Below are 19,700 nucleotides of genomic sequence, written 5' to 3' on the forward strand. Positions count from 1 at the left end.
GGGGCAAAACTTCTTGTTCTTTCAAATTTTCCAATAGTTAGATAATAATTAGAGCCTCTGACAGTTTACTCACCTCATCAGACTTTGTCACTGCTGAGCAGCAGGGAGGAAAGTGGCATGGCTTAAGAGGTCACTGTTTCTTGCTTCCCTGCCTGTGTTTCTGTCCTGGGAAAAACACTTGTAAAGGCTATGGGTCCATGTGGTTAAGAAAGCTGGGTGGCTGAGATCACTCAGCTATTCATGTCCCTATCTATTTCTCAGAAAAGTATGCCTCTCTGTCTATTGCAGACTGTTCCAACATGGGTTTCTTGCATGGAGTAGTTTTTCACAAGTGTATCCTTCCCTGTGAAAGCACAGTCCAAGTCACCAGTGTGCTCTAAGTTACCTAATTCTAGAGCTGTTCAGAAGTCCTGTACAATGTGCCTTTCACTGTGCTTTGATGCAGAACTCATTGGATGATGTTCTTCAGTCATTGGTAGACAGAAAATCACACTGGATGATCGGGTTGGTCTCTTCAGACATTAAAACAGACAGATCTATGAAAAAAAGCAGGCTTTCCTCACCTTTCAAAGGCTCATAAAACTATCCTACACTCTTAGGTATCTCAACAAGTTCAAATGGATTCTTGGGAGAATAGATGGCTGTCAGGAAATGCATCACTTTGGAAGACCATGGTTCCCATGACAGAAATTCTGGGGAGAAGGTGGAGCGAAGAGAAGTGTACTGTATAGGACAGGTTAAACAATCAGTAAGGGATGTGTTCAGAATATGAAGTGCCTTTAGAGAAGGTCATTTTCCATCAGTTCCGACACTCCTTGGCTCAGAAATTGACAGTGCTCTGAGGAGCTCACTGAAAAGTGGAAAGCTGAAGTACCATGAATGAATGAAAGAACATTTAGAGATCTACAGCTTCCTGATATCTCTTTGTTCCATAACAGTATTGAAAAATGCAGGCAAAAGGGAGATTTTATCAATGGAGAGACTAGACTTATTTATTAAGGGAACAGAGATAACATCATACCAGAGGATGCTGCAAGTGAAGCTGATGAACACGTGATGGGACAGAAGGCATAAGAAGTATCTGTCAGACAGCAGCCAGGCATAGGTCAGGAACATGGCATGTAGGAATAACCATGCATTGAGAAAAGAGCTGAGAAACAACTCAATGCCTCACCTGTCTGAGCATTCTTATCCTAGAGATCTCACCTTCCTTCACACCTGGATGGAGCCAGACTGCTCCTTCAAGGAGAACTTCTGGCAAACCCCTTGGTGCAGCTCCCAGACAGTCCTCAGGCCAACCCAGGATGAACCTCAAACCCACAGTCTTCCCCGCTTAAGAGGCTCTCTTAGTGAATTGAGCAGTTAGCTGAGAAACAGAAGCCAAGGTCATCCTTGACCATGGTCTGCAGTCCTTCACTCTGTGAAAGCAGGCACACACACAGGCAGGCTTCTGCAGGCTGCAAGTGGAGGGCTGAAGACACACGCTGTCAGCTACTATCTGGAAGCATAGTCTCACCCTGTAGTACACAAGTAAGAGCTTTCAGTGATGAGGGTTTGCTGTGTAATTACCACAGGTCTAAGCTGTGCATGCTGGCAGAGCAGTGTGACATACAGGAGTTTAGAACTTAGCTCTCCCTTCTTGACTCATCTCCTATCCTCAGCACAACATAACACTAACCTTTTGTGTCTAATGCTCAGCTCGTGCCTCAGGGATATTATTTTTTGCCATCGTATCATGATGCACAGAATGCTCTGATGTGATAGAAGCCTGTTGTCTAGAGCTCCCTTTGAGGTGTCAAACACTTTGCATCCTTGCTGTCAAACCCAATAGAGCTGGCAGCTATCTTCCTGTAGAGGACTTGTATGATCAGAATTACAAGGCTTTTAAATAATCCATTGTGAGCTCCGATGTTCAGTGAAGCAAAGCCTCACTGCTCACAGTCGAAGCTGAATTCACAAGAAAGATCACCTGTTTATTTCTAAGACAGAGACAAATAGAGTCTACCTCAAGCACGCAAACAGATTTCCCTGAAGTGTTTGTGTGTGTGTATGTGTGTGTGTGTGTGCACAAATTAGGTGGTTTTGCTTGCATACATAATCGAGGAGGGTGTTTAAATTTTAGTAAACAACAAGACTGCAAGGCATGTTTGTTAGCATCAGCAAGACAGTCAGGTCTCCACCCAGCTGGTTAAAATTGAAGAATGTCCATATCAAGAGGGTATTTGCTTGGGCATCAGTTATCCCACTCTGCTCTGAAGCCTACACAATCCTGGATTGGCTGTGAATGCTTAACAGTTCTGGAAGGAAATAAATGGAAATCAGGTGGGAGCTGAGGGGCTCAGCATCCTGCCAGCATGGGCAGGGCCTGTGGGCACTCCAGGCCACCAAAAAAGCTCATGGCAGCTGCTGTTTGTGTCCAGATTCCCTTTGCTGTATGTGGGGATGTGAGGAACCTCCAAAAAGCAATTCCAGCAGTCAGTAAGCAAGAAGATACAAAAGGTAGCAAACAGGATAACAAAGAAAGAGCCTTAAATTCTTCCTTTTTTGAGCTTCAGAAAAGTTATCGAAGACTGCAAAGGGAACATAAATTCAATCTATCTCATGTTAGGTGCTCGAGTCTCTTTGTGGTTCTTAATAATGAGAGCCTCAAGAATCACATCCTAAAAAACAAACAAACAAACAAAAAAAACCCTACAAAGGGAATGAAACACCGAAACTTGACCTTCTAAGTGAGGCTTACTCCATTTTAGGAACACTTCACTGATAATTTTCTTTCCACATATGTCACACGTACACATAGTGAATGAAGAACAAAGCCAGGAACACATGAGGAGAGAGGAGATGTCTCCTCTGACAACGTCAGCTTCATTACAGTTCCACAGACTGACTTGGTGATATTGATTTCAGTCTATTTATACATTGTCCTCAAGTGTTTTCAACAAGGTAATTTACCACAGGACTTAAAATGGAGCGAATTAGGCATCATTTTGATAGTCCCCTTGCTGTCTATAGATTTAACAAGAAAAAAGAGATGCATTTGAGTAAACATATTTATATTTTTTGAGCTTCAAAGGGACATTGTACATATTATTCTTTAATGCTCCAAGGACTGCAGCTACAGGGGAAGTCCATATGTCCCATTGTCTCAGATTTTATAAAACCTGCTTAAATAGTTAATGCTTAGTAGCTGGCTGGATTGAAGCTTATGGCTCCAAACCCGAGGTCATTCAAATCAGAAGTTGTAATACAGAGGAATTGTATATGTTCTTAATTAAATCTACAGAGAAAAGGCTGTGGGTATAGTGAGATGATTTTTCTTCCCTAATGCTTTTATTTGAGCAGTCCCTGCACCAGTATATATTCGATGTACTTACCTGAGGGTGTTGGTAATATTGCAAGGGCATCTCTTGTTGCATTTAAGGCCATAAAACCCTTCTGGACACATTCTTTCTTGACAGTAAATCCCTTTAAATCCAGGGTCACACATACATGCTCCGTTCACGTGATAACACTTGGCACCGTTCTGGCAGTCACATCTTTGTGTGCACTGAAAGCCAAACATCCCAATTGGACACTCTTCTTGACACCTGCAATGAAATGAAACACGTGAGACAGCATGCAAACGAACACTGCATTCGACTCTGCTTACGTCATTTACACCACAATGTTTACGTTAATGAATTAAATACAAAATCACTGCTCTTTTACTTAAGCAATACACTATGAACTGGTAGCATTGGGGTGATGTGGTATCTTGAGTGTGTAAATAGCTGTTAATAGGAAGTGGGTTAATCTCAGTCCAATTGCATCCTGCAAAATTTGTATTTGTTAATACTACCTTAGTTAACAAAGTGCATTCCTGTTTCTTGGACCTCGGTATTTTCCATCCATCAACCACAACAAATTCATATAGAACTTTCAGAAAGAAAATATGTCTTTACTTTCTCTTCACCACAGAAGGACTGCACACCTTTTTAAAAGCTACCATTCCTCTGAGAGTGACAATGAAGCCTGAAAGGAAATGTGTCCTATTAAGCAATATTAATGAAATGTACTTCAAGCAAAGGATAGCTTTACTTTCCCTCTGTGCTGCTATTGCTTTACAGTAACCAGGAGGAAATACACTCCTTCGTCTTTTGTCTGTGTTCTGAGTAACTCCAGCTCAAATTTGCTTTTTATCTCTTACTCCAGGGACGCTCAGCACTGTAAGATCTCCAGACAAATCACTTTCGCACTCCTCAGCATAGTATCTCCTCCAAAATTGCCATCGTTTTAAAAATTTGATGCAGATAGAGGAGGAATCTGCAAATGCACAGATTGTTTTAAATTACACCCTCCATGTTCTGTTTTCTGCTGTTTCCCGACTGGAGACAATGTGAAGTCTGCAAGCAAATCTCTTTCCTTGTTCTACGGTTCAAGTGATCATAATATTTCATACTTTAAAAAGCTCAGCTGAAGTCCTAAAGGAAGCTACTGATTCTCTGCTTGACATAATTCAGAGGTTTTGGAATTTCGCAGTGAGTCAGTAGTACAGTTTACATGATCCACCGTGAAATACAGATACGCCTTTTCAGCTAATAAAAAAAGAAAAAGAAGTCCAGAAAAGCCCAATTCCCTTATCGCATGGATGCCAGGTATTGGAAATTGCCTATCAGCATTAATTTAATCCTAAGCATTGATTAAAGTGTATACAGCAAACTCAGTGGATAGAGGCAATTGTTAACTGCCTTTCTGCAGGTCATTTCACAGCTGGCAGGTGAGAGTTAATATAATGATCAGTAATAAAAGATTAATGCATGATGCAAGCCAGGCAAAACTGCAATAAACAGTCAGTATATAAGGAGAGAATTACTACTGCAGCTTCAGATTACTACATTTTACTAAAAATAAATGAACAAAGCCAAAGGCCGAGCTGGTGATTTAATTGCAGCGAGCATCAACACAGTTGCTCGTTATGCAGTCTAGGTTCAGGAGCTCATCTGAGGCCCACAGAGAGGTGGCAAACAGGAAAGGAGAGAGCCCAGTGCTGGCTGCTGGCCCTGCTGCTCTCAGGGCAGTTCAGCTGCAAAGGAAACGACCAGCAAAGAATGGGTAACATGAGCACTGGAACACTTAGAGCAAGTGAAACGCAATGAAGAACGTATTAAGATGCCTTATGTTTCCACTGCTGTACACAGCTCCACCAGTTAGCAGGAGAGCACTGTACTCAACGAGATGAATACGTAGTCAATAGTGCACTATATCATTCTATATTTATAGCAGATGAAGCATTACCTAGCAGGGAGAAAAGCATCTGGAAATGAAATATTGACAACCTAATCCATTTACATAATTAGCCTTTTTCTACTAGCAATTTAACCAACTTATTTATTTGGAGATCAAGCAGCTACCGCTAATGAATTTTATACAAAGAATACTAATAACAACTCCTCTGGAACATAAGAATAATCACAGCAGGAATTAGCTTTCTACTTGAACATCTTTCCTTTGCAACATATCAATCTAATGTGTCCATAGCACCATTAACAACCAGATACATTGTTCAATTAAATTAGAAAATGAGCTGCTAAGCCCTAGTTATGTTTCTTGTTTAATTTACATTGGTTTCTGCCTATCTGGGGAGATTCGTATTATAATATCCACTGAACTTTAATACGTGCTATAATTATTTGGGTTTGGATAGGATAATATGGCTGTCACCTGTAGAATTAATGGAAGCAATTTTACAAAATATTAAACATAAGACAGCCTGCTAATAGATGAACTTAGTATATATACCTACATTTTTTTCTAGATTTTTTTTTTCACTGAATAATGCTGTAAAGTTTTTAAGGTTCTGCTTGTTTTTATAACAGTGATCACATTTATGTAGCACAAAGATTAAAAGCCATCCAGAAAACACTAATCTGCACATCACTGTTCTGTATATAAAAGATACAGACACAAACACAACAACAAAAGAGTAACTCTGCTCATACTGTTGTAACAAATGTGGCATTTGTTCTGTTAAGACTCACTCTTTAAGCTTTATGGCAATATGCAAACAAAGCTAAAACAGTATGTTCACTTTTCCAGACAGCCATTGAATTCCCCATCCCCAGCTTCTAACTGTGCTTCTGCTATTATTCCTTTCTAGTTTGCAAAACACACATTTGCATGACACATCCCATCATTTCAGCACAGAGCTGCCTGCAGTTATTAATAGTGATGGCAATTTAATAGATATTTAGTGTGTTGCCTCTTCCTGGAAAACAGGTGGGGAATAAAGTGTGGCAATTACACTTACGCAGACCTTTATGACCATTTCATCACCACAGATATTTGTCCAACTTCACGTTATTATCTTCTGCACAAGACGATGAACCACGATTTTATACAGTACCCACTGACAATTAAAGGGGATAATAGTAGATAGAGTGTTTACTTTTTTATTGTGGTTATTCACAAAATCTGTTATTGCTAAGAAATATTTTCTCAACTCCTTGTAGAATTTCAAAGAAAACATTATTTGGTTGTGCAGTGGCATTCTCCTGCTGCATTTGCAATTATACTGTAACACTGCACAGAAAATAAAAAAGACTATAAACTAAAATGCCGCTGACTAATCTGTCCCATTGTCCATGCTGCTCCAACACACAACTCAGGAAAGCAATGCAGACTTTTTAAAGACTTTGTGCCTGCTCTTGCCTCGCTGAAATCAATGGGCAATCTCCCATCTGCTGCTGCAGCTGCCAGCAAGGCACGTGCACGCACACCTGCTCATGACAACCCTTACGGGCACTGTGCTGTCCCAGCCCAAGTGATTGCAATGGGCCCAACATTCACTTCCCCAAATAAAGGCTGAGACAAACATGCCTCAAGATCCCAAGAACCCAATTGGAAGGAGGTAATTTCTAGGCTAATACCAGCTTTACCAGAAAAGCTGTCAGGACTGTCCTTGATTTACTTCCACATGGAGAGATGGCAGCAGAAATGGAGCCTGCATTTCTGCCCTGTCTTCTCCCTTCGCTATCCTTTACTCTCCTGCTCCAGGGGAGGGCAGGTGAGCCTTTACTAAGGGTTTTGCTTAGGTCTGGGTTCCCTGGGACAGCTTCTTGCATTGGCTTCTAGCTGGTCATGCTTTATTTTACACCCCCTGATTTGTTCTGTTTTTCTAAACCTCACCTCTCCCAAGTCCAAATGTCTACCACTTTCCTGCAAGCCCAGATCTGAAGAGCCAACCTGCCCTTTGCTCAAGATGGTTCCTGTAAGTTCTGCCCTGTAGTGCTTCCTCTACCCCTTCTCTTCCTGAGACTCCTTCTCCAGGCCCTCTCTGAGGAAGATGAAGTATAAAAATCTCTGCTTTCAGCAAAAGGCAGAACTGTGTCTTCTGCAGCCTTCTCGTCATCCCTTTCCCCAGTGGTTCTTTCTGCTGGAGTACATCGAAGTGTTGCAGGAAGTATGGCAACTCCATCACTGCTGCTTCCCCATGTCACACTCCTGTAACAGAGCCAGCTTTTCTCCTGCATGTCCTCCCTCGTGGCTGGACACTGTATTGGCAGCTGAGCAAAGAAGCTGGCTCAGCTGCAGGCTGCTGGCTGAAGGCTCCTGACAGCTCTAATGCTGTCGATTCACCTATGGCCAGAAATCAATCTCAGTCTGCAGCAACCAGATGAGACCTCCAGACAGGGAGCCAGGACTGAGTGGCTTGTGACTGAAGTGTGGTCAGCACTGGAAGTGTCCAGGATGCACAGTTGCTTCAAGCTGAATTATCTCCAAAGGCTGAGAAAGCTTTGGATAGTCACACACAGTGTTCTCACAGTATATCCCAGGGATCTTGAAATCACTTCCTCCTGATGGAGGATAGGGGAAGAGAGATACACTGATGCCTTCTCTACTAAATTAATGTGAAATAATATTTCTGCCATGTTTAACCACATGCAAACCCTGACATAACCTCCAGAGCCACTTGCCAATTACCGCTGTCAATAAAATGGAAATAAGGAGCACCCATGTTTGCTGGGACAGAATGTGTCCTTCTGAACTGCAGAGCATATTGAAATGTGCTGTAAAGACCTGCTGATTATGCAGTGAGGCAAGAAATAAAGTCCAGTGAGCTTTCCTGCACAGAAGTATAATTCTAGCAAATATCAGCACACTAGTACTCGACTGCTCTAGCTAATAACAGAAGGGAAGACACAGGACAAATGGGAATATAGGAAATGTTACTGAGTTGTGCCCAGGATCTCTGGAAACCCCAGGGACACAGTTCAGTCCTTAGTGAAAGCTGCACATGAATGCTTGCTCAGCTGCAGTTTCCTCACCACCACTGCCCTACCGGCAGGATTAGCTGGAGGGCTGAGCCAACACGTGTCACAGTCCCACCTTGACTTTGCTGCGTAGTCATTTTGCTAAACCCGTGACACCTTTGTAGAGCAACATTACTGTCTGAGATTGATTTGTGGGTGAAGCCTTTCATTTATAAATTTTGAAGATTTATCGCCCTTTGTTGGTGCCTGAGATGGATCAGTGCTGCCGCAGCGCAGAGGGGCTGATGGAAACATTAAACTGCTGCATTGCTTACTCTTGAGGATATTAATTTGTATAAATATAGTTCATTTACATATCTTGTAAACATGTAATGCTCTCTATTAAATTTATCACTGTAAATATCTAAATTAAATTTAATCCATTAAATTTTAAAAGTTATATTAAAAAAACAGTGAATGGAAAGCATTGCCAATAAAAAGTAATAACATTGCCACGTTTATAATATTTGAACTGCTTCAGAAGGATGAACCTAATAGCAGCAATAGAAGCATAACACTGTTTTTCCAAGAGTAGGATTTCCCTAGCAGGGATATAAATATTGCCAATTCTTGGTTAAAAGTAAAGGCTTTGAGGGTTTGATTCTTACCTGTCTCCCATATAGCCAGGTGTACAGATGCATTTTCCTGTCACAGGATCACAGTGTCCTCCGTTGTGGCATGGACAGTCCTGGCTGCAATTAATTCCGAATGTCCCAGGAGGACATGGCTGTGCACACACCAACCCCTGGGAAGTTTGTAGAAAGAGCAATACTTCAGTCAACAGTCATACTGTAATGAACTCCTACAGAAGGTTGCATATTTATTGCTAAAACTAGATCTAAGTGTACTGGCAATATTTTTTTTCTGATTAAGGTGGCCTAAAAAGGTCTCAGCTGCTGAAATAAATGCTGTCTACTCTACCTCCCCACTGTACAGTCACTGACAGTTCCCTTTCGTGGATCTCCCCTGTACACTGTGCTTGGGGCATCAGGATATACCATACCCTTTGAATAAAGGCAGAGGGTCTTGGGAAAGGTCAAAGGCAACCAGAGAAGGCTACAAAGCTGCATATGGGCTGGTGATTTTAGGTGAAATAGAGCCTGAGAAGCTGCTGGACATACCCAGGGTAAGTGTCTCAAAATGAATGCTTGGGAAGAGGGGGATTGTTGGAGAGGCTGCACTGAAAGTGAAGACAAGACAGTCAGTCACTCTTTGTACACCCTGGCACTGCTCATCAGAAAAAGCAATCAGGGCAGGTCTTCCTCCAGCTGGTTCCCAACACAGAGAATGCTGTCCATGGGTCGTGCCTTTGGAGCACTTATCTGCCAAATTCAGTCTGTTTTCCCCCAGGTACCAAATAACACCCCCTGCCAAGTGCCAAGGCCCAGCAAGCATTTCCCTACAGACTTTCTTAGAAGTTGTATGAATGTTATTATTTTTTTTTTATGCGAGCAAACATAAAATCTGAGGCTGGCATCCAGCTGAGTAATTTCAGCCAAAACAATTCTGGCAGCGCGCGGATCTGAGGACAGGGCCCTATAATGGAAAACTTTTGGCTACCGTAGCAAATAGAGATGCTGCCAGAGCCTTGCAAAGTGCAAAGCATTGGACAGAAATGTTTTTTTCTCCCCGTTATTCTGTTTTAATCTCCCAGAAGTCTTATTTCCCTAACCAAGCCTCAGGGGCTCTGAGTTTTGAAAAGAAACACACAGTAGACAAAACCCATACAAAACATAATGCAGGAGCATTAATGGCTGCTGTCAGTCCTTGCGCTCTCCCTCACCACAGTTTGGAAAGTTTAACAATATTAACAGTCCCAAAGTGGGTAGGCTGCTCTTCAGTGCAGTCATGAAGTAGATGCTTCAGGCCTTTCCCAGCCAGTGATAGGTAGCTCCTTCACTGTAAAATAGACAGGCTGGCCTCAGTTCAAGAACACTCAGATTACAGCGTTAAAAACTTGGTGTCTCTGGGCTTAAGTAATACGCACCACTATATATCTGAAAATGTAAGCATCCATTTATCTTGATAATAAATACTTTCCCTCTTCACATCTCAAACGGAACAGGCTTTCTATCAACAAATGATGAGAAAGCAATACTCTTTGATGCATTCCCTTGGAGCCCAGAAAATCTTTACGCATACTTTTTGCATTAATATGTACTAAGGGAATCCAAAACATCCCTCTCTGGAGGATCAAATGTCAGACCATTTCCTGCTGCTTATACATCTAATCCACAAACTTCACCTCATCAGCAGCTTTTTTAAGGCCCCGATCCCATCAGCTTCTCCTTTTGACACTGTGTGCTGTATTATTACAACGTTTGTAGCACAGAAAAGAATTTCTTTTTCAGATCTACTGTCTCTTCTTCACTCCCCTGTCTGATGTTAAAAATCCATGACAGAAAGAAAACTGGACAAAAATACAAAGCATGATTGCTTCATCAAGTGCAGTTGTTTCAGGGAATGAGAAAGAAGTGATTAGTAGAGTGTGTTGGACATGGCAACAAGACGCAGAGCCTAGAGAATGGGACCTGGGATCAAACAGGGTGTGTTAGTGACAAATGTTACGCCATGCAAGGAAAGATTGCTGCCTTACTAAGTGTGGAAATCTTGTCCTTCAAAAGCGCTTCAGAGAAGCATTGTAAAAAACTGTATTTTATTTTCCTCCCCACTTCCTGAGAGTGCCGGGAGGATTTAATATCGCAAATGAGAAATATGTATAGAATTAAGGTTGTAAATAGTTGATGAGGCCCTAAAGCAGCCACCCACTAACTCCCAGTCCCACAAATATGCGTAAGTGGCAAAACTCCATCGTTGTAGTGTGCTAGAAGCCACATTTCGTTGACTCATTCACCATCATCCTCTTGGTAAGAAGCCCACAAGACAATGAAATCTCATGGGACACAGTTTGTATAACTCAGTATGCTTCTAGGAGAGTCTGCAGAGTGTGGGAGGAAGCAGGAAGAAAGGAATATTACCAGTAATGAAAGAACCAGGCTCTGAAGATGGCAGACCTAAGGAAGAACCTAAGAACCCCAGAACTTCCTCCTGTTCACTGCCTACCCTTCCATATCCCACAGGCAACCAAGTCCCTAAGGGAACTGAGCTGCTCTTAATAAATCTACCCAAGGAAAGGATAATAGCCACAGCTCTTCCAGCAGCAATAAAATCCAAGTGGATTTGCACTTCTATAAATCCAGAGAGAATTCTCTACTTCCAATATGATGGTATATTCAATACATACACGTATTCTCAAGCCTGAAAATCAGCAAGTAAAATTCCTGATGTCAAAGACATCTATGGTGTGAAATAAAGTGAATGTTCCCATCTCTCACTCATTTACAGCCCACTTGTGTCTCACTTCACAAACCGTTCCAACCACCAAGAGTTAAAATCACAGCATGAAAATATATTTTTCTCTCTGTGTACTGAATTACCAACTTTTCATTAAAACCCTGGAGAGACACCTTATACTTAAAATCTCAACATTTACAAGCTGAATGCTTTTACTTATAATTTCAGTTTCTTCCCCCAGAATACTTGATCTCTCTTTTCAGTTTTCAGTTAGACTTGGTTCAAACATCAATTGTTAACTCTAGGGTTTCTCTGGGGACTGAACAGCCAACAAAACAGTTTTCAGGAAAGTCTTGGCCACTAAAAATGCGGAGGAGAAACTCCAAGCTGTAAGGAACGGGGAAGAAGTGGGCCAGAATACACAGCCACTGCTGTTGTACAGCCCCAGCACTCTGCTTCTTCTTTAGGGTCTATACTACGTCCTAAAAGACATCTAAAAACTTTCTGCTCTGTTCTGATATTCTCTAATCTCTTCAGTGATTTTGTAAATTTGCAAAAAAACTTAAAAAAAAAGAGGGAAGAGTACAGAAAAAAGCTCTGATCCTCAGAAATATCGGCATGCAGAAGATAAGGGAGGCAGAAAAATTTATCCTGAAAGTGAAATTTTTATGTAAATCACTTTCGTAATTAGTCCTCAGACAAACAGCTAGACTGGCCCCCAAAATATTTGAATTCCTTACCTACTGCATTAGCTCCAGTATTCTAGGAAAGAACCTTTTGTTTCCCTCCCCCGAATGCCAGTTCAGGGCAGGGTGCCACTGTCTATATTTAGTTTCTGAAAACTTCCAACTATTTTGTTATTTGAAATGCTTCTTGAGAAGCTAAATGGAGGCACATTTGCTGTACTAATCTAAAAGAACATAAGCATCTCTCAGGCTGCAGACGTTTTAATGGGTATAAGGCCCATAACAGAAGCTACAGTTATATGATGGCATCAGGGTCTTCCTTGTATTAAAATAAGAAGTCACAGTACTTGCATGCATTAAAATCCAGCAAGATTGCCAAGAAACTAATTGTCCGGCACGGGAGAAATGCCAGGAGACTTAGTACAGCTAAATGGGATGTAGGCCTGCGAGACTTGGCAAACCCCGAGAGAGTTAATTATCACATTATTGATAAAGTTAAGGACTTTTAAAATGTTTGGCCTTGCTTTCTTGACATGGAGGATTAAAGGTTAGTGTAATTTGCTCTCTCCAGGGCAACCTCTGATGCGAGCAAACCTACTGCAATCAAAGGGAATTCTGCCTGTGTAAGGACTGGTTGCTGAATGAGGGACAACCTCTAAGTGAACCCCTCCATACCGTCCACCCAGCAGGACAGGAGCACTCCCCAGTGATGTGGTGGCAGACCCCTCCGTTCTGGCAAGGGCAGCGCAGTTCACACTGAGCTCCGTGGCTCCCGGGGGGGCAGCGCTCTTCACAACTTTGTGGAGAGAGAAGAAACAAAAACCAAACAGTTTTAAAACCTATGGGAAACAGTAAATGAGGAAAATCCAAACACAGGTCACGATGAGAGTGAAACCTGAGTAAGCTTCAGTCGACATTACCAATGAGCCATTATTTCCCTTATTTGTGTTGTGGCTATTATGTGCTGCAGATGCAGTGCTGTAAGGCATATACCAAATTCCACCTGTCTCAATAAGACAATCTCTGACAGTACTCTAGGTTCTTCCAATATGTGGCTGTTCTCTGATGAAGATGTTCATGCAAGTACTTACTGCTGAGAACAGACATACTAATGTCAATAGGACCAGTCCTAATAGAATGCGGAACATTCAGCAGTGAGTGCTTCCAGGACTGAGGTCATAAGGTTACGAGGAAATCAGGTACGTAATAAAATATTCAAAAAGAATATCTCTTATTTATGAGGGTTAATATTGCCTTTATTTTTTACTTTCTTCACGCAGGCCAACAACTATTATTAGACTGCAGAAATATTAAGCCACCTGTAATAGATCTCCAGCCAAATTCGGTGAGCAAATTATCTTTTCCCCTTAAATAATTTTGAAAAGCATAATTACTCCTGAAACTACTGAAAGACCTCTAATGAGTACTGATGTTACACTGTGGCCCATTTTAAACAAGGAACTATTTCTTGCTGTCCTAAAATTAATATGCAGATTTTGTGAATCCTACTGGTAAACTTTGTGTGGTATGTGGGGATTTAGCTACATGATTCTCGTTAAAGTTAATAGGACTCACACTGCTAAATCCCTCCTCACTACGCTAAAATTTTGCCCCCTAGATGGTGAGCTGATATAGCTACCAGTAATGCTTCCTCTGCTAGAAAGAAAGCCAAATAAACTGTGGATGCTAAGTCCCATTTGATCTGGCACTGGATTGATGATTAGAATGCCTAACCACTTAAAATCCCTGAACTGTAATTTGGATTGTACTCACACGCTGAAATCAGGAACAGCTACAGCTGTTGTACCTACAGTTGCTGGGAACTGTCGTGGAGTTTTAAGTTCACTTTAGCAGTAAGTTTTATTTCGGTATGCAGACAGGTGTAATTAGCAGCACATAAAAGAGATTTCCTTTACTGAGCCTCTCTGAAATTCTGTTACCCGATTTCTGCAAAGGAGAGTGCGTAACACGCGGACTGAGCAAATTCTGCTCATTACTCCTTGCACTAAGAGCAGCCAAAGCCGGGTCAAGTACACCCATACTGAACTTACAACACTCCCGTGTATCCGGGCGCGCAGTGGCATTCCCCCGTCTCGTGGCTGCAGGTAGCTCCGTTGTGACACTGGCACTGGAACTGGCAGCCCTTGCCATAGCTGCCGGGCTCGCAGAGCTCTTCGCAGCGCCAGCCTTGGTAGCCGTCCGCGCAGACGCAGGCGCCCGTGATGGGGTTGCAGAGGGCCTCGTTCTGGCACTGGCACCGGTTGCTGCAGTGGGGTCCCCAGTGGTCGCTATCGCAGCCTGTAAGACATTGAGCAGGATGGGTGTGTATGTGTGGCTCAAGCATCCCACTGCAGCCGCTCGTGTTGGACTGGCAAGTGGGCAAAGAGGCGTTAACAGAAAGCAGCAGCTTTCTAAAGAGCCCTCAAACTTCCTAAACCCGGCCCCTGAGCCTACAGTGTACTTCAGCGTGCAAGGAGACAGCAGCATCAGTTATACATCTAAATTTGAGGACTTGTTTAACACCTTTATGGGATCAGAACTTACATCTTTTAATATCCTGTTTCTTAGTGCCCTTAGATAGCTGGAAGGAACAAATTTATAGTGGAATTAGATGCAGAGGATCACACCCTGACTACAGTGCAGTCAATGGCAGGTACAATTGCGAAGCAAACCTGTAGATTTAATAATGTCATCAAATATTGTTTCTTTGCACTGTTCCCTTGAGATAACAAATATCATCTAAAGAAGGCTATTTCCTTTGATGGTGTGGGTTTTGTTTTTATTCTGGAGTAAAGAGATGGCAGGGCAGAAAACAACTCTGGAGTCGGGATTTCTTAATCCAGGCTAAGGGATGTAGGTATGGAGTGTGTACACCAGGTAATTTGGGTGCCACTAGCAGCTTGTACCAGCATGAGAGAAGGGCTCCCAAGGCTATGGCTATTGACATGGAGGGCAGATTCTCTCCAGAGCACATTAAGGCACAGTGAGAACCATTCACATGACAATCCTGCCTGACCATATGCAGGATGAGACGGAAGTCACAAGCACAGAAGCAACTTGATCCTGATTTACTACAGAAACAGTAATCAGCACCTGCAAAATTCACGTGTAATATTTATGCATACTAACAGGCAGCTTGGAGCGAACAGCCAGGGGTTAAGGCCTCCTCCACAAATGGTCAGAAGGAAACAAAGGATTTCTTTTTGAGTCCTACCCTGCACTTCCCAACCTGTCAGTACAGCGGTGCCCGCTGCTCAGAATGGAGTTACTGGCAGAATTGCTACTAAAGACTCCGTTACAGACCATGCTCCCAGTACAGCTGGGAACTGGAGCTGGCTTCAATTCTATTGGCAGAAACTCTTCTGCCGGTGTAAAATCCTCTGCCATGCAGGAAATGAGTGTGTAATCCCATCGACATAGCTGTCTTCACAAACTCTTTTACTTGCAAACATGTAAACTAATCCCCAGGTGACACTCACTGCTTCTCAGGGCTGGATGGCCATTTCCAGACTTAGCAATGCAAATATAAACATCACATAAGGCAGAAGCTCATGTCCAAGAAATTTCAGAGCCCTTTTTTTCAACAGCATGGAAGCATAAACCCACAATGGACAACAATATTTCTCAGCTAATTCTGCCAGGTTTTTGTCCCTCTTCTTGAGAAGTGTGATATCCATTGGTCACTCTGAGGATACTCAACAGAAAAAGAAGAGAAAGAGACTCCACTCAACTAGCACTGCTGATCACCAATTCACGGATCTGTGTTTCCTGAGGAATAACACCAAAGGCCAAAATAAACCCATGAGAAGACAATTCTGGAGCCCCCAGGAGGACCCTCAGGGGCCGATGCAATTCAGACGTGGTTTTGTGTCCTGCACAAAGCAGACTATGCAACACGTTCCTGTACATAACCCTGTGCCTCACACAAGGCAGTTTACTCCTTTGTCTCATTTCTTCCACTGCCAGGGATGACAGTTTCTCACTAACACCACTGGGAGCCAAGCAAACAAAATCTTACTCTTTATAAGTCTTAAATTATTACCGTGAATCAGTGGAAGGGACGATCTATCTTTATTTCACACAGACACTTGGTAAGACTCTGTAAGCCCTCTGGGGCAGGAAGCAAATCTGCTGGAGCTGATGGGGTTTCCCCATAATTTCCATTCCAGAAATACTGATTTGTTTTCTGCAGAACTTGAAAGTCAAGGGATGCAGCTCTGCACCTCCACAAAGGGCAAGCACCTGAAGCTCACAAGCATAGGCAGCAGCCTTTTGTGTGGGGAAGTGGAGTGCAGGAATCAAAGCTGACCCTTCCTGATCCAGGGATGTGATGTTCCCCTCACCTCAGCCAGTGTTAGAGCCCTGACTGCCAGGGCAGCTGCTCTGGGCTGATATAACTCCAAGTGCAATTAATTGGCATAACTCAAGTAATAACTCTCCTTAGAAAATATGAGCTGTTCCTTTGTCTTCTTTATTGCAGATAAATGCTCCAACTATCAGACTTGTCTGCTTGTCAGTTTGAGAGGAAATGTTTTGTGGGATGGGAGAAATATTTCCCAGCATCAGCTTAAGCATCTTGTTTCACTTTTACAATGTCTGCCCCAAACACAACTCCATTTATGCAAGCCATTTATTTCAACACTTATTTACTATTTTTATTTGGTCACACGTTTGCATTATCCCTGCACCAAATTTTATTCCACAATCTAAGCAAAAGGAAGAACAAAATGTTCCAGGAAACAGCAGAAATTCCTCTAACTGGTTGTAAAACCATTAAAAAAAAGACAACAAAAACCCAAATCTGGATAATAGAAGAAGCCTGCAGTGACCAGAAAACCAGCTGACAAACAGAATTTCCAAAGGCTTCTTAGTACAAGGCATCAGCAAGCACACATTGCACCATTCAGTACGTTTAGCCCAAAGTAGCTAGCCAAAATGTTTTAATTATCTGTGAAATAAAACAGCTTGGCATACCAGATAGCTACTAAGAATGTGAATTTCATGGGGATTTATTAGCAAGAGGACATAAAATGAGGATTAAAGTACATCTGAGTGCTCATGGAAGATACAGAAAAAAACAGAAGTAAAAGAAGGGGTTTTTACTATGTCACATTTACAATGCCTGGTACTGCCCTTGCAGTTGCCAGACTCCTTTTTATGTTCCTAAAACTGCAAGCACTCTTTGACTGCAGCGCTCCAAACAGTTAGACACCCGAGCCATAGCACTGGTGTATAACCAGGGCAAACATCCCATTTTCTCTCTAGTGATGGGATCACACGAATCCAGTGATGGGTTGCCCCTTCTAGATTTAAGTCCTTACCTCAGATGATAAAGATTTTCTGCTTTAGCTGTCAGTTCAAGCCCTGTACAGGTCACAGTGAGCAGGGACATTTCATGCAGTATCAGTTAATATACTGCTGATTAATTGCAAAAGGAAATGAGTGAAGCTCATTGGCACAGTACTAATGTAGAATTGGTGGTAATGAAATATCACGTTCACTTGATATTACACTGCAGTATCCTAACATGAAAATAAGACCTTTCTTACTCAAAGTTTATCAATTCCTGTTTTCTTTTCTTTTCTTTCCCTCAAATCTCATCCTGCTGTGACAGTGTGAGGCTGCAGTATGTTCCTTACCTGCCTGATTTCACTGGGGCATTATGTGGTATTTATTCACTGCTAACACAAAGATCTGCACCACGGTAAATAACCTTTGTACCATTCCAAAGACAGAGACACAGAGCTGATAAGCTCCATCTGAGTACTTCTTAGGAGCAGCTCCACTGAGCTCAGTAAGACCACCCATGTGTGAGACTACTCAAGCGAGTAACTCGCCATGGCACTGAGCTCTAGTAGTTCCAGCTAGAAAATCTGAAAACAAAAGGAACCAACAACTTCAGTAACTGGGACATATTTTTGCAATGCACATCAGCATGGCAAATCCTAGCTGGTGTGGGATAGGGATTCCAGCTCCTGAGATATGGGGCCAAGCAGCCTCAGTGCCATTGGCAGCCATTGTCAGCACCACCTCTCCTGTGAGCACAGGGAGACCATTTCAAATACAACCCAAGCCTAGCACAGTGTAATCCTACCCTTGTTGATAGCCTCTCTGTGTTACCATAATAGAGATAAATAATAATAGCAACAACATGTGAACAGAACACTGATTAAAGCTTACACAAGAGCTACACTGTAAATGCATGTGCCATTAAAAACGTCAAAATGATACAGTGAGTTTAACTATAGCATCAATAAGAAAAGCAACCTGAGAGTGGTGATGCCAGGAAGGTACAAATGCTCCCTTTAGACTCCATGTGTGTTTGTCAATACCAAGAGAGATGAGTCTGGAATAGCTAGCACTCTCCTGGGAGGTGCTGCATCAAGAGGAGCTGCCGTATTTCAGGTCACATGCTAACAGTGCCTGGCAAATGTGCCAACTTATTCACTTATTCTCCTTCGAAAATATGACCGGAGATTAATTGCCACAAATAAAAGTGAAAATAACTCTGTAAAGGATGATGCTCGATGCCTAAGCATAATTACTGCTGTCTGCATAAGGCAGTGTGACAGGTGAAAGATTCATCCCTCCAAGGAAAGGTTGCTCAGTACACCAGCACAGTGTTTTCCTTCTCTCCTCATCTCTGTTCCTACCCTGCAGCCTCAGTGCTTTCTGGAGCGAGTGCTAATTGCAGGAGGTGCTGCATGTGTCCTGCTACAGCTGTGCATGTCATCCAGCCACCAGCTTGGCCCTGATAAACAAACAGTGAGGACACACTGGATGTGCTGCTTCCCCCCTGAATGATTACACTCCCCTCCAGGAATGATTAGCTAATTGCTGCACTCTGGGTCAATAGAGCTGCCGGATATTTAGGGCAGCAATGGAAGCTGGACACAGATGAAGTGAACACGTGAGTTTGAAAACTTAGCAGATAAATAAAACGACTTGCAAGGAAGGCATGCTGAGCATCAAGGGACTTCACCCAACGAGAGAATCAGAAGTGTCCTTCCAACGCTTTTCCATCACAGCATCTTGTTTCACAGCAGCACCAGAATCTTATTTTGTGCTCACTGGCACAAACCTGTATGTGTATGTTTTATAGCTAGCGACCAGTCCTGTACTCCTGGTGAGCAAAGTCAGTGGGATGCTCATCAGCACTGTGCAGAAGACACAGCTGAACACTTCCAGCTGTTGCTCTTCTCAGCCTGAGGACTCAGGACCAAATTTCCCTGTTGGCCATCTTCAGTGAATCCACTCTTTAAAGGAACTTTCTGCAAACTGGTAATGAATTAAAGCACATATTGTAGCTCACGGTCAACAATCGGTGTTCTGGAATGTTTCCAAATTCAGTTTGAGATGTTTAAATGCTAGCCTTTAAAAGAGGCAAACAATAAGCAAAATGAAGTTACTGAACCTAGGAAGACACAGTTTA

At 42.5% G+C, this 19,700-nt stretch overlaps 1 protein-coding gene across 2 annotated transcripts in view; it reads right to left on the reverse strand.

The window, feature by feature from the left end:
• The window catches only part of MEGF11 (multiple EGF like domains 11), a 179,122-nt gene that overhangs the window by 72,024 nt on the left and 87,398 nt on the right, over window positions 1–19,700 (reverse strand). For both annotated transcript variants that reach the window (XM_065734083.1, XM_065734082.1), the window contains exons 3-6: window positions 14,320–14,566; window positions 12,944–13,064; window positions 8,897–9,033; window positions 3,375–3,587 (exon numbers count right to left, since the gene is read on the reverse strand). In XM_065734083.1, the coding sequence (XP_065590155.1) occupies window positions 3,375–3,587; window positions 8,897–9,033; window positions 12,944–13,064; window positions 14,320–14,566 (718 nt within the window). The remainder of the gene's footprint in view (window positions 1–3,374; window positions 3,588–8,896; window positions 9,034–12,943; window positions 13,065–14,319; window positions 14,567–19,700) is intronic.

This window comes from Cyrtonyx montezumae, unplaced genomic scaffold, assembly GCF_038088225.1.
Source record: "Cyrtonyx montezumae isolate F1298 unplaced genomic scaffold, pur_monq_1.0 scaffold_17, whole genome shotgun sequence".
In the NCBI taxonomy this organism is placed as follows: Eukaryota; Metazoa; Chordata; class Aves; order Galliformes; family Odontophoridae; genus Cyrtonyx; species Cyrtonyx montezumae.